This window comes from Conger conger, chromosome 4, assembly GCF_963514075.1.
Source record: "Conger conger chromosome 4, fConCon1.1, whole genome shotgun sequence".
Taxonomy (NCBI): Eukaryota; Metazoa; Chordata; class Actinopteri; order Anguilliformes; family Congridae; genus Conger; species Conger conger.
Genome location: NC_083763.1, coordinates 71,868,587 through 71,882,811, shown reverse-complemented (window position 1 = coordinate 71,882,811; position 14,225 = coordinate 71,868,587). Strand labels below are relative to the sequence as shown.

At 40.8% G+C, this 14,225-nt stretch overlaps 1 protein-coding gene across 1 annotated transcript; it reads left to right on the top strand.

Annotated features, from left to right (window-relative positions):
* The first annotated feature begins 4,220 nt into the window (after positions 1–4,220).
* LOC133126714 (polymeric immunoglobulin receptor-like) lies at positions 4,221–13,803 on the top strand. Its single transcript, XM_061239051.1, has 9 exons — positions 4,221–4,275; positions 7,165–7,467; positions 7,871–8,194; positions 9,258–9,560; positions 9,967–10,278; positions 11,069–11,126; positions 11,340–11,449; positions 12,250–12,309; positions 12,971–13,803. Exons 1-9 carry the CDS (start codon positions 4,221–4,223, stop codon positions 12,985–12,987), a joined length of 1,542 nt encoding a protein of 513 aa, XP_061095035.1. The 3' UTR covers positions 12,988–13,803.
* Positions 13,804–14,225: the final 422 nt, after the last annotated feature.

The following is a 14,225-nucleotide window of genomic DNA, read 5'->3' as shown; positions in this document are numbered from 1 at the left end:
TGGCTTAACTTCCATGGCAGCAATAAGCAGTTTCTCCAGTCAAATGTGATGTCTCAATTTCATGCTAGCTTCAAACCCACATGCCAAAATAGCTGTAATGACTGCCTGGGCTTTTGATGGTTGAAAGACTTAATTCTGAGGTGCTACAGCTATTCCCCTATCAAAATGCATTGCATTTTGCATTTACTTATTGATATTATTTTATTTATTTATTTATTATTCAGCATGCCTATGTAATGGCAGAGAAAAGCTCAGAAGTGTACCAGGAGACATACTAAAGCACTCTTGTATGTACATGGATAGTCATGGAAATCATATGATGAAATTGTGTTTTCCACTTTTTATAGATGTAGTGTCGCTCTGATGTCATCACATGGGCCTCATCAGAATCTTCCCAGCTCTGGAATTTGTGGAATTCCAAACAATATAAAGAATATGGTTAATTGTTATCATTTGCCTTTGCATTTAGTTTTGAAAGTTTGTAATTTTTTTGTGTGTGAGAAATACAAGGTCCTCTGAAAAGTGTCATTCCTAGTTTTTATTTGTATTTGTTTTTGTATTTTTATCAAATTTTTATTCATTTGTTTATTTCCATGTAAAGATCTGAACATTTCTAATCTGTCCGGCAGAGGACTGCAGTTAGCAATCAAGTAAGGAAACTGAAGGTGTCTATTTCTGAGGTCAAACATTTGCAAAGGGGTAGGGACCGCGCCATTGAACTGTAATATAACATCCAGGCCTCTTCCCTTGTGCTTGAAGCAAGAGTTCCTCTTGGGACGGTACTCTTTCGTCACGTTGCTGCCCCCTACTGAACAGACAGGGAACATTCACGCAAAGATATCAAGATAATTGGGGTTCTAATATGAACATGCTTCAGTGCAACCAACAAAAGGTGCAATAAACAACAGGATTAGGAATGTTTGCCAATATATGAGGAAGTGAAATGCAAGTTCCGCAGGTCGCAGCACAGGGCTGTAAGATATGTATCCCATAGCATTTAGGGTGTTGACATTTGGCTGAAGAGCAAGACTGCAAATTATTTAGCCCATAATTTACTTCATCCATAATCCCAAACAAGTTGCTAATTACTACCAAATTAACACCCAATGGCATTAATCAGTCAGATCACCTTTTGCTATACTGCGTGATTGCAGTATAGCAATCTGTTTAAATGTATCCAGACTGTTTAAATGTATTAAATATTGGCAGTATAGAACTGTGAAATTAAAGTATCAGTGGAATAAGAGGAGGGTTTCGAGATGGAGTTTGCCATGCAACTTCCTGCTTCACTGAAGCTCTGATATTCAGGAACCAAACTGCACAGAGTAACTTGTTTTTTTCAAACAGCAGTGATTATTTTTAGCAAATTAAAATAGCAGTTGTGAACCCTTTACCAGAGCCACTCTGCATGTGATCCTTGAAATAAAAGAGAAAGAGAGAAGTCTCGGGGAAAGCAGAGTTAGTAAAGATGACAGTCGTTTTGTTCCTTATTACCATGGGTGCTTCTAACAGGGTGGCCGGGTGGCAGGGTGGCCAACCTAGTGCCATTTATTGTAATAAATGTCTAAAAGATGATAATACACACTCTTGCTTTTTTTCAAAATCACATTCTCACCAGCTCTGAGGCATGTGTTACTTATCCAGCCACTTCATGTTATTCTTCTCCAATTGAAACAGGCCTGTAAAATGGCATTATGTTGGTGTACCATGGCAGGGATTGCTCTCCACCTTGTAGTTTGTTCTGCACAACACAGTCCATGACTTTAATGGCCTTAAATATGGTGAAGATATTTGTTTTTATTCTTGATCCATAAACATATAATTGTCTTACATCATGTATATATGATATGCTGTGTAATTCAGTTTAGTCATAACTGGTGCAATTCTCAGGCTCTTCAGTCCTCAGGTATGGAATATGGAATAGAATGAGTCCCAGAGCATTCTATTCCTTATTGCATGCCACATTTTTGCCACAATGCCTGTTTTTGCACACAGCGCACCAAAGAAAGAGCCTCAAAATTGTTCCCTTTGTGTTAATTCAGAGGAAGATACCCATGGTTTGCATTATGCATTTGCTTAGAGCATGTATCTACTGAATAGCCTTAACTTTTGTTAGTGAGCTCAGAGAAGGGCCTTGATGACAATTTTTTTTGTCATTGTTAATGTCATCCTGTGCATTAGCGTATCAGTAGCCTATAGCCTATTAATTTAGTAGACTAGTAATGCATATTGTTTTGTCATTGTTTTTTCACATGTGAAACAATTTTAAAAAACATAAATAACCCTCAGAAATGTTTCTTGTATGTCAAGAGACTGTCACACCCAGACAACCTTTGGCCGCTCCAGTAAAAAAAATCCTAGAACCGCCCCATGCTTTTTACTGTACCTGTGTCACTGTACTGTAACTGGCATATTACCACGATGGCATTATGAGCACTGTTTTCTGCCCGGCAACTGAGCTGTAGATCACATGACGGCTCTATCTGCTGCAGAACGGTTAGACGAGTGTGTGGTCTGTACAGAACTGGACATGCACACACAATATTTCAGAATCTCAGAAAAATAATAATACTGAGAGGTACGCAAACATTTCCCTTTAAGCACTCTCTGGGCCAACCGCAGTGTGATTAGCCTGATGTTTAAACCTGTGGTTTAAATCCTCAAGACCACAGAAATGCAGCTTAGCACACTGCAGTTGACCCTCTGTGTTTTTTATTTTCTAAGTAGAGAAGCAAATCCAGGTTAAACAACTGCGGCTCATACATACTGTACATGTTTACCTTTCCCAATGTGTGCCACTTTAAATACTGATATCTGTTGGCTGTGCTGCTGACTCTGAGATATGATGAACAATCTCACCTGTAGATTTTTCAGGACGACTGAGCTTTACAGGACAGAAGGATGTTCCCCTTTACTGTCCCAGCCGTCTGAAAACCCTGCAGATGAGGTTCTGTACAGCTCAGTCGTCCTGAAAAATCTACAGGTGAGATTGTTCATCATATCTCAGAGTCAGCTACACAGCGAGTTGATATCATAATTTAAAATGGAACACAGAGAAAGGTGAACATACAGTATGCCTGATCAGGAGTTGTTTAACCATAATTTCCTTCACAGAACTAAGGAACTGCTATCCAAATCTGTGCATGTCCCGTTCTGTACAGACCACATACTTGTCTCACCGTTCTGCAGCAGATAGTGATGTGATTTACAACTCAGTTGCCTGGCAGAAAACACAGGTATTTTTTGCTGGATTTACAGTTGATTTATTTTAGAAATAAGTTTCACTGATCATGAAATATCAACATCAAAATGTTATGGGAGACATATTAAAGCTATTTGCTGTGACTTGTGGAACTTGCATTTATTTTTAGTCCCTCTTATATTGACAAACATTCCTATCCCTGTTTTTCGTTGAACCTTTTCTAGTTGTGCTCAAACATGCTCGTATTAGAACCCCAAGTATCTTGATACCTTTGCGTGAATGTTCCCTGTCTGTTCAGTAGGGGGCAGCAACGTGACGAAAGAGTTACGTACCAACAGGAATTTTGTCCATGAACCCAAGGGAAGGGGCCTGGATGTTCAGCAACCTGTGGAACCTGAGGATTCCTATTTCAGCATCAAATACAGCCAGTGACCCCATTACAAATATTTGACTCTGCTTTTCCCTGCTGGCTCCCCTCCCGGGTCTGGCTCCAGCAGGGGGCCCCGGTTTCCCTTTTCCGGGCGAGGTAACTGGGTCATTGTGTGGCCTTATCATGGAGTCTTTGAATCGTTCTTAGTATGGCCCCTCCCATGGGACCAATTTTCCTTGGGAGACCCTACTGGGGGCTAACAGTGCCCCCGACAACCTAGCTCCCAGGATCACCGGGACACACAAACCCCTCCACCGCGTTAAGGTGGCGATTCCTCGCTGGGGTCTCCCAGTAGCACTAACAAATTGCAATTACAATTTCAAAGTATCAAAATATTGATACTCAAATATTGAAATGTTTTGAAAATCTGTATAAATTGTATGTAACTGTATGAATCCTGTTAGTTTACAGTATAATGCATAAATATTTAGTAAATGGTAATGATAGTTATCCTTCTCTGGTCACCGAGAGAGCACAGACTACAGAGTACGAGGGACCAAAGAGGTGGGAACTGAAAGGAACAGGAACTGAGACTCACGCTAAAGGGAGCTGGAGTCTCTCACAGACACACACACCCATCAGGCACATATGACTCTCACTCTGATACTCTTCCTCCCCATCCTCTTCCTCACTGTGCTGCCAGGTAAGACTCGTTTCTCACACTGTATACTGAACACTAGCATTGTAGCAGAGAGACTGTCTGTGCCATGAACTTGAATGAATGAGTGTTCGAGTTTTAATGCATTTCTGTGGTATTGAAGATTAACCTCCAGCTAATCGCACTGCAGTTGACCCAGAGAATATGTAATGGGAAATGTTTGCGTAACTCTCTGTAATGTTATTTTTTGAGTTACTAAAATATTGTGTGTGCATGTCCTGTTCTGTGCAGACCACACACTCGTCTCACCGTTCTGCAGCAGATAGAGCCGGTGATGTGATTTACAGCTCAGTTGTCGGGCAGAAAACACAGGTACGTTTTGCTGGATTTACTGTTGGTTTATATCAGAAATATGTTTCATTGATTATGAAATATCAGCACCCAAAATGTTATGGGATACATATTAAAGCCATGTGCTGCGAATTGTGGAACTTGCATTTATTTTTTAATCCCTCTTATATTGATAAACATTCCTATTCCTGTTTTTCGTTTAACCTTTTTTAGTTGTGCTCAAGCGTGCTCGTATTGGAGCCCCAATTATCCTGATACCTTTGCGTGAGTGTTCCCTGTCTGTTCAGTAGGGGGCAGCAACGTGACGAAAGAGTTACGTCCCAACAGGAAGCGCCGAAAGGAAGAGGCCTGGATGTTCAGCAACGTGTGGAACCTGAGGATTCCTATTTCAGAGCATCAAATACAGCCAGTCACCCCATTACAAATATTTGACTCTGCTTTTTATTACTGGACAAAAAAAGACACCACAATTTTGCTAACTAAAAAAGGAACTATCGCCCTCTGCTGGACAGATTAGAACGGTCACATTTTTCCTCGGTGATTTAAAAACCCCAGAGCATTCGAAACACAATTTCCCAGGAGCGCTAACAAATGACAATTACAATGACAAATTACCTATAGCACATAGGTAATTTTCAAATATATTCAAATATATCTAATGAAACAATAATATTACCACTGAATAACAATTTAATGATCTAACTGTATGAATCATTTCAGTTTACAGTATAATAAAGGGGTGGGCAATTCCGGTCCTTGAGGGCCAAGATGTATGCATGTTTTTGTTTCCACCAGTTACCCTGGCTAAATGAACTAATTGGCTGAATGCACCAACACTGGTTCTCTCAAAGATTTGATGACAGTAAAATGGGGGACACAAGACCAGTCATCAAGAAATGTACTGCAGCTAAAATGTCAGATGTCGTAAAAGGCTAATTATGTAATTAAGGCCAGAAGTTGGTATGAAATCCAGAAATGGATATGGTGCTCTTTGCCCACCTCTGGAATACATAAATATTAAATGATAATAATAGTTATCCTGCTCTGGCCACTGAGAGAGCACAGACTACAGAGTACGAGGGACCAAAGAGGTGGGGACTGAGAGGAACAGGAAGTGAGACTCACGCTAAAGGGAGCTGGAGTCTCTAACAGACACACACACCCATCAGGCACATATGGCTCTCACTCTGATACTCTTCCTCTCCATCCTCTTCCCCTCTGTGCTGCCAGGTAGGACTCGTTTCTCACACTGTATACTGAACTCTGGAGCATTGTAGCAGAGAGACTGTCTGTGCCATGAACTTGAATGAATGAGTAATACTGAAGTATGTAGTTTACATAATACATAATAGGACTAATGTGATTAGAATACACTCAGTGAGCACTTTATTAGGTAGACCTGTACACCAGCTTTTTAATGCAAATATTTAATCAGCCAATCATGTGGCAGCTACTAAATGCAGCTGTTGTAGATGTTCAGCTGTTTTTCAAACAAAATGTCAGAATGAGGAAGAAATGTGAAGAAAAGTAATTTTGACCGGAGAATGGTTGTTAGTGCCAGACAGGGTGGTTAGAATATCTCAGAAACTGCTTATCTCCTGGGATTTTCACACACCACAGTGTCTAGAAAAAAAAACAAAAAAGGGTTGAAGTGCATACATTCTAAGTATGTAGTGATGGTCGATTTGAGTTCATTAGTTCTATTCTGATTATATGTACGCTCAGTGAGCACTTTCTTAGGTATTGATTGATGATTATTTTTTAGACTGAGTGGTCGTCTGCGGCTGTAGCCTATCCACTTAGCGGTTTGATGCATTGTGTGTCCAGAGATGCTCTTCTGCGTATCACTGTTGTAATGTGCGCTTATTTACATCACTGTCACCTCCCTGTCAGTATTGACCAGTCAGCCCTTTCTCATCAGACCTCTCTGATTAACAAGGCATTTCTTTCTGCAGAACTGCTGTTCACAGGATATATATATATTTTTTATTTTATTTTTTTCATATCCTGTGAGCAGCAGTTCTACTTTAACCCTTGTGTAGTCTTCATATTGTGTATACTCCCCTTGGCCTAAGGGTCAAAATGCCTTCACAAAACCCTTGAACCATTAAAGCAGCTTAATTGTCTTTTAATGAACTGAATTATATTTAGCATGAAGAAAAAACCTGTCACTCATCACAAACTTTGTCATCAAATTTCAAGTTGAAAAAAGATCATAATGGGGTTTTTTGTCTGCTATTAAACATAGTGGTGAGTCATGTTTGACCCTTAAGAGAACACAGGTGTTCAGAGCTGACAAGTACAAATACGAATGTCGAAACACAATTAAAGCGTGAACATAGCTTTGTGTGTGATGTTGAACGCAAGAAGTGGAAGGAGTTGCAATATAAAGTTTTCACACTTCACATAGTGCATGATTAGAATGGCTCTGAGTTTTACTAAAAAGAGAAGTTGATATTATTTTGTTCTGTAAGTGTGAATGTTTCCACAGAAATGGCTTCAACCCAACATTAAAATGTTCCCACAGTACAATTTTGTTGATGTGTGTGTTTCTCTCTGCAGATGCTGACGGTGTGTACACAGTGAGTAGAGTAGCTGTAGAGAGTGGAAGATCTGTCACCATCCCATGTCTCTATGATAGAGAATATGACTATCACGTGAAATACTGGTGTAATGGGTCAAACTGGAATTATTGTGAAACTGTAGTATGCACTGACTCTCCAACAGTTAAAGGTGAAACATCAATCACTGATGACCCCACCCATCATGTCTTCACTGTTACCATGACAATGCTGACAACCTGGGACTCTGGATATTACTGGTGTGCTGTAGATATCCAGCGTGCTACAGATAAGGGAGCATATCTGTACCTGTCAGTCACTGCAGGTAAGATGGCTGCAGCACACACTGCACTCAGTGAGACCTGCTTCCTCTTAATAACGGTATCTTCACTATTTCAGTGTTATCCAATCATATGATGCACAGAACTTTCTACTGCAGACTGCTGCACTGTGGGTAAATGAGTGATCTTACCTCTTATGCTAGCAGTATTGAATTCTTCCAGAACATGTAAAAGTCCAGGTATGTCATTGCTTCACTGCAGAACTATTGGTGTATCAGGACTCTGCACCTCCAGCAGGGTGGTGCTTTAATTGCATTATTTTGCTGCACCACTCCCAGTCTGTATCCAAGACAGTATCAATATGACAGTTATTTGCTTTGATCTGCAAGTGACTTGTACAGTTTGTGTATCAATGAATGTGTTTTGTGTTTATTCTGTGGTGTTCAGGGCCTCCTGGACTCTGGGTTGAGCAGCAGGAGGTGGCCGGTGTGGAAGGGGGCCATGTCAGTGTGCCGTGTCACTATAATGAACCGAGCAGCATGAAGAAGTGGTGCAGGATAGAGGGCTCCTGTGTGGAAGTGAATTCTGGTGAATCTGGTAAATCTGGAAGATCAGAGATGGAAGATGACCGCTCTAAAAAGGTCTTCACTGTGACGGTGAGGGAGCTGAACATGGAGGACACAGGCTGGTATTGGTGTGCTACTGGAGAACTACAGATCCCTGTTCACCTCACTGTCACTCAGAAAACTACAACTACCACAGTCACCACACGTAAGGAACTCAAAACGAGCCTGTATTAGAATGCATTCTATCGTCGAATTTTCAATCATCTTTTCTGTCACTTTCTGTCAGTGAGGGTTGAGAGAAACAGTGTTCTAAATGTCATGTTGTGAAACCCTTTGGTGCTAGCTAGTGCTCTCTCACAGACTGCCAGGTGCACACCAGTGCTGAGTTCTGTTCTTTCACATTACATTATTGGCATTTGGCAGACGCTCTTATCCAGAGCGATGAACAGTTGATTAGACTAAGCAGGAGACAATCCTCCCCTGGAGCAATGCAGGGTTAAGGGCCTTGCTCAAGGGCCCAACGGCTGTGCGGATCTTATTGTGGCTAGACTGGGATTAGAACCACTGACCTTGCGTGTCCCAGTCATTTAACCCAGTCATTTACCTTAACCACTACACTACAGGCCGCCCTCACATGAACATGTACTCATGCCCCCATTCGCACGCACACACACACACACACACACACACACACACACACACACACACACACACACACACACACACACACACACACACACACACACACAAGCACAAACATTTGCCTTCACACAGGCGAGCAGAGGGTGTTAACCTGAGGAAATAATGCTGTTTGTAGCTCTGCTAAAATAAAGAGAACTGAAAGAGTGGACTAAATGCACATATTTGTGTGCTCATTGGTTTTTCCCTGTGTATATTATTGTGGCTGCATTGGCTCAGGCGGTTAGAGCAAAGTGTCCCTGATCAAGACAAACCCCCTTGGTACCTTGAATGGCAGCCAATCGCTGTTGGTGTGTGAGTGTGTGTATGAGTGGGTGAGTGGGTGAAAATGGGTGAATGAAGGTGCTATATAAATTCAGACATTTAGCATTTATTCAAACAGGAGAGAGAAGAGGGGAACCGATCAAAATGGTTGGGTGCAGAAGATTGAACCCTAAACACACAGGAGGGTTCACACTTAGCCTGAGAGTCAGCTGCCCTACAGACTGCACCACACTGTGCTCTGTAAAATACACCCACACTGATGATGTGTGTGTTTCTCTCTGCAGATGCTGACGGTGTGTACACAGTGAGTAGAGTAGCTGTAGAGAGTGGAAGATCTGTCACCATCCCATGTCTCTATGATAGAGAATATGACTATCACGTGAAATACTGGTGTAATGGGTCAAACTGGAATTATTGTGAAACTGTAGTATGCACTGACTCTCCTAAACGTACTGGTAAATCATCAATCACTGATGACCCCACCTATCATGTCTTCACTGTTACCATGAGAAAGCTTCAGATGAAGGACTCTGGATCTTACTGGTGTGCTGTAGAGATCCAGGGCGCTGGAGATAAGGGAGCATATCTGCACATGTCAGTCACTGCAGGTAAGATGGCTGCAGCACACACTGCACTCAGTGAGACCAGCTTCCTCTTAATAACGGCATCTTCACTATTCCAGTGCTATCCAATCATACGATGCACAGAACTTTCTACTGCAGACTGCTGCACTGTGGGTAAATAAGTGATCCTACCCCTTATGCTAGCAGTACTGAATTCTTCCACAAGTGAAAGTCCAGGCATGTCATTGCTTCATTGCAGAACTATTGGTGTATTTGGACTCTGCACCTCCAGCTGAGTGGTGCTTTAATTGTATTCTTTTGCAACACCATTCGCAGTCTGTATACAAGTCAGTATCAATATGACAGTTGTTTGCTTTGATCTGCAAGTGACTTGTAGAGTTTGTGTATCAATGAATGTTGTATATTTTTGTGTTTATTCTGTGGTGTTCAGGGCCTCCTGGACTCTGGGTTGAGCAGCAGGAGGTGGCCGGTGTGGAAGGGGGCCATGTCAGTGTGCCATGTCACTATAATGAACCGAGCAGCATGAAGAAGTGGTGCAGGATAGAGGGCTCCTGTGTGGAAGTGAATTCTGGTAAATCTGGAAGATCAGAGATGAAAGATGACCGCTCTAAAAAGGTCTTCACTGTGACGGTGAGGGAGCTGAACATGGAGGACACAGGCTGGTATTGGTGTGCTGTTGGAGAACTACAGATCCCTGTTCACCTCACTATCACTCAGAAAACTACAACCACAGTCACCACACGTAAGGAACTCAAAACGAGCCTGTATTGGAATGCATTCCATCAATGTAGGGGAAAACCCTAAACTATAGAATTTTAATCTGTCTTTTCTGGCGCTCTCTCAGTGAGGGTTGAAAAACAGAGGAATCTGAATTTCATTCAGATTTTTTTTTTATGATTAGAAATTTCATGAAGTACTGTATTGTTACAAAAGAACCAATTGTGCTCAGTGACAATTAAAAGGTATTATCTGATTTATAAAGCCTTTTTCGTACCTCAATTGTTATATATTTGATCTAAGTGACCAGAGAGCTGAATTGTCTTCATGTACTCCCAGGGTTTTTACAAAATATTAGTTTGAGTGACACATTTAAGGTAACAGTAGATCCATTGTTTAGGAGTTTTGTAATCTTTATGATAACACAATATACAAGCACAATAACACCGAGCAGATGATTTAAATGATAAAATGTAAGGGTTTCAGATAGTGGCTAATTAATTTGTGAAACATTTCCCCATCAATAGGATGGTGAATATCTCACACATTCATGTCAGCTAGTCTGCATCCCTTCCCTGAGCAGCCACAGGAAGATGGGCTCCCTCTCTTGAGCCTGGTCCCTTCTAAGGGTTCTTCCTCTGTGACCCTAGGAAGATTCCCCTGCCACTCTTAGTCCTAGTCTCACTTTCGCAAGGGCTTTAATACAGAGGTGTGAAACATGGTGAAACCAAATGTTTTGATTTAAACATTAGAAGTATAACTTTGGCAAAAGGATGCATGTACAATTTCAGTCTGGACTTTGCATTTGCTGACAGATACCATCAATGATCAAAAGACCAGTCCCCCGGAACAAGGAAGCCAGCTGTGTTCTGGGTGAGTTTTGTGTTCTCCCCTGAGCTTTTCCCCTTTCAGTGAGTGAGGCCAGTCTATGTCCATGCCCGCGATGCATCTCAGAGCATCTTTCCCACTTCATTCAGGGCTTTTGCTGGCTGCATATTTGGAAATAAGTTTGACACTACTGCGCAAAAACGTTGTTTGTGGTGGTGCACTCTTTGAATGACACTCAAAGCAGTCTTCTCTGTGTAGTGCACAGACGTGCCTGAGAAGGACTCTGTGGGTGCTACGTCACACCGGGCTTGTTTTGGTGTTCCTACTATGCACCGCCGTCGCCTTTTGGAAGATCTGGCAAAACCGCAGTGAGTCATGTGATCGTTCTATTATTCATCAGTGATATCATCAGGCAAGAGTTTAAGAGTTAATAACTCTTAAACTGGTAAACACAAGTACATTTTGGACAGCTATCCTTTATACACATCTTTACACAGCTATACCTGTCATGATATTATTGCAAGAGCAAAATGATCAGTAGGTATCAACACTTGTTCTATTGTGATGAAATGCATTCTCTTCCAGTCTTGGGTCAAATACATAATTCTTTTGGTTTCAAATACTTTTCGATGTCTTGTGCCAACCAAGACACTTTTTGAGAGTATCTCATCGATTCCAATACACCAGATAAGCTCAGTAATGTATTTGAATCGGAACAATTACATATTTCACCCAGGTCTGGCAGCTTCTTGATACTCCATGAGCTTCTAGCAGCACAGCTTCTAGGAACTGTATCAGTGGGCAATGCTTTCACCACAAGTTGCACACTTCTGCTGAAGCCCTTCAAACGAAAATGTGGTCCAGTTTCCATTTCAGATCTTACCTTAATTTTCTGTGATTCATCCTCGTTCCCACTGAGAATCTAAATTTTATTTCTAAAGTTTTTGTGTACTAAAAGGGTATATTTCCACGACTGTGATCCATGGTAATAAGAAAAACTAAGGAAATACAACAAAATGCATTTGTGTCAGGGTAGAGTGGAGATAGAGTAACTGTGGATGTGAAAATCAGAAATTCAGCATCATTACTTGAATCACATGGTTTTTGTGACCCCATGTCATTGGTTTTATTGAGCCATGTTTTTCTGCCTTCTGTTTTTTTGAGGCAGGAGTGATGCAATCAAGAGAGAATAGAAGACACAGGACGTTACACAACCAAAATAATGCCGGTGAGCCCTGCGATGTACAGTGTGGGAGACTGGGGATGGTTGTCACCCTGGATTAGTTGTAACACCATCAATTTGACCACATATTCCTCTTTGAGCTTATAGGGGACATTTCATTACTGGCTGAACTATAGGGTGTTTTAAGAAAGAAAGAAATTTGAGGGATTCAAATTCTTATCTAGTCTATTTCATGTTTAGCAGCCACAATATTGTAGATAAAATGGCTTAACTTCCATGGCAGCAATAAGCAGTTTCTCCAGTCAAATGTGATTTCATGCTAGCTTCAAACCCACATGCCAAAATAGCTATAATGACTGCCTGGGCTTTGGATGGTTCAAAGACTTAATTCTGAGGTGCTACAGCTATTCCCCTATCAAAATGCATTGTATTTTGCATTTTCTTATTTTTACACTTTTATTTATTTATTTATTTATTTATTTATTTATTTATTTATTTATTTATTTATTTATTTATTGATTTATTGATTTATTGATTTATTGATTTATTGATTTATTGATTTATTTATTTATTTATTATTCAGCATGCCTATGTAATGGCAAAGAAAAGCTCAGAAGTGTACCAGGAGACAAACTAAAGCACTCTTGTATGTACATGGATAGTCATCGAAATTATCTGATGAAATTGTGTTTTCCACTTTTTATAGATGTAGTGTCGCTCTGATGTCATCACCTGGGCCTCATCAGAATCTTCCCAGCTCTGGAATTTGTGGAATTCCAAACAATATAAAGAATATGGAATTTGCCTTTCTAGTTTTGAAAGTTTGTCATTTTTTTGTGTGTGAGAAATACAAGGTCCTCTGAAAAGTGTCATTCCTCCTTTAGTAGAAGATTTTATTTGTATTTGTATTTGTGTTTTTGAGCCAGTCACCTATATAATTTTTTTATTTATTTGTTTATTTCCATGTAAAGATCTGAACATTTCTAATCTGTACAGCAGAGGACTGCAGTAAGCAATCAAATAAGGAAACTGAAGGTGTCTATTTCTGAGGTCAAACATTTGTAAAGGGGTAGGGACTGTATTTGATCCTCTGAAATATAAATCTTCATGTTCCGCGCCATTGAACCGTAATATAACATCCAGGCCTCTTCCCTTGTTGGGACGGTACTCTTTCGTCACGTTGTTGCCCCCTACTGAACAGACAGGGAACATTCACGCAAAGATGTCAAGATAATTGTGGTTCTAATACGAACATGCTTCAGCGCAACCAGAAAAAGGTGCAATAAACAACAGGAATAGGAATGTTTGCCAATATATGAGGAAGTGAAATGCAAGTTCCGCAGGTCGCAGCACAGGGCTTTAAGATATGTATCCCATAGCATTTAGGGTGTTGATATTTGGCTGAAGAGCAAGACTGCAAATTATTTAGTTCATCCATAATCCCAAACAAGCTGCTATTTACTACCAAATTAACACCCAATGGCATTTAGTCAGTCAGATCACCTATTTATATAGTGCGCTAAGTGATTCTTTTTGAAAGCCCGCACTGTTTAAATGTATTAAATATTGGCAGTATAGAACTCCTGGTCTGTGTGAAATTAAAGTATCAGTGGAATAAGAGGAGGGTTTCGAGATGGAGTTTGTCGTGCAAGAACTTCACTGAAGCTTCACTGAAGCTTCACTGAAGCTCTGATATTCAGGAACCAAACTGCACAGAATAACATGTTCTTTGAAAACATTTTTAGCAAATTATAATAGTAGTTGTGAACCCTTTACCAGAGCCACTCTGCATGTGATCCTTGAAATAAAAGAGAAAGAGAGAAATCTTGGGGGAAAGTAGAGTCATAAAGATAAGTAAGATAGTAGTTTTGTTACTTATTACCATGGGCGGTTCTAACAGGGTGGCCGGGGTAGCCGGTACCGCCCCTAAAATCTGATTGGCCACCCCAGTGCCACCCCAC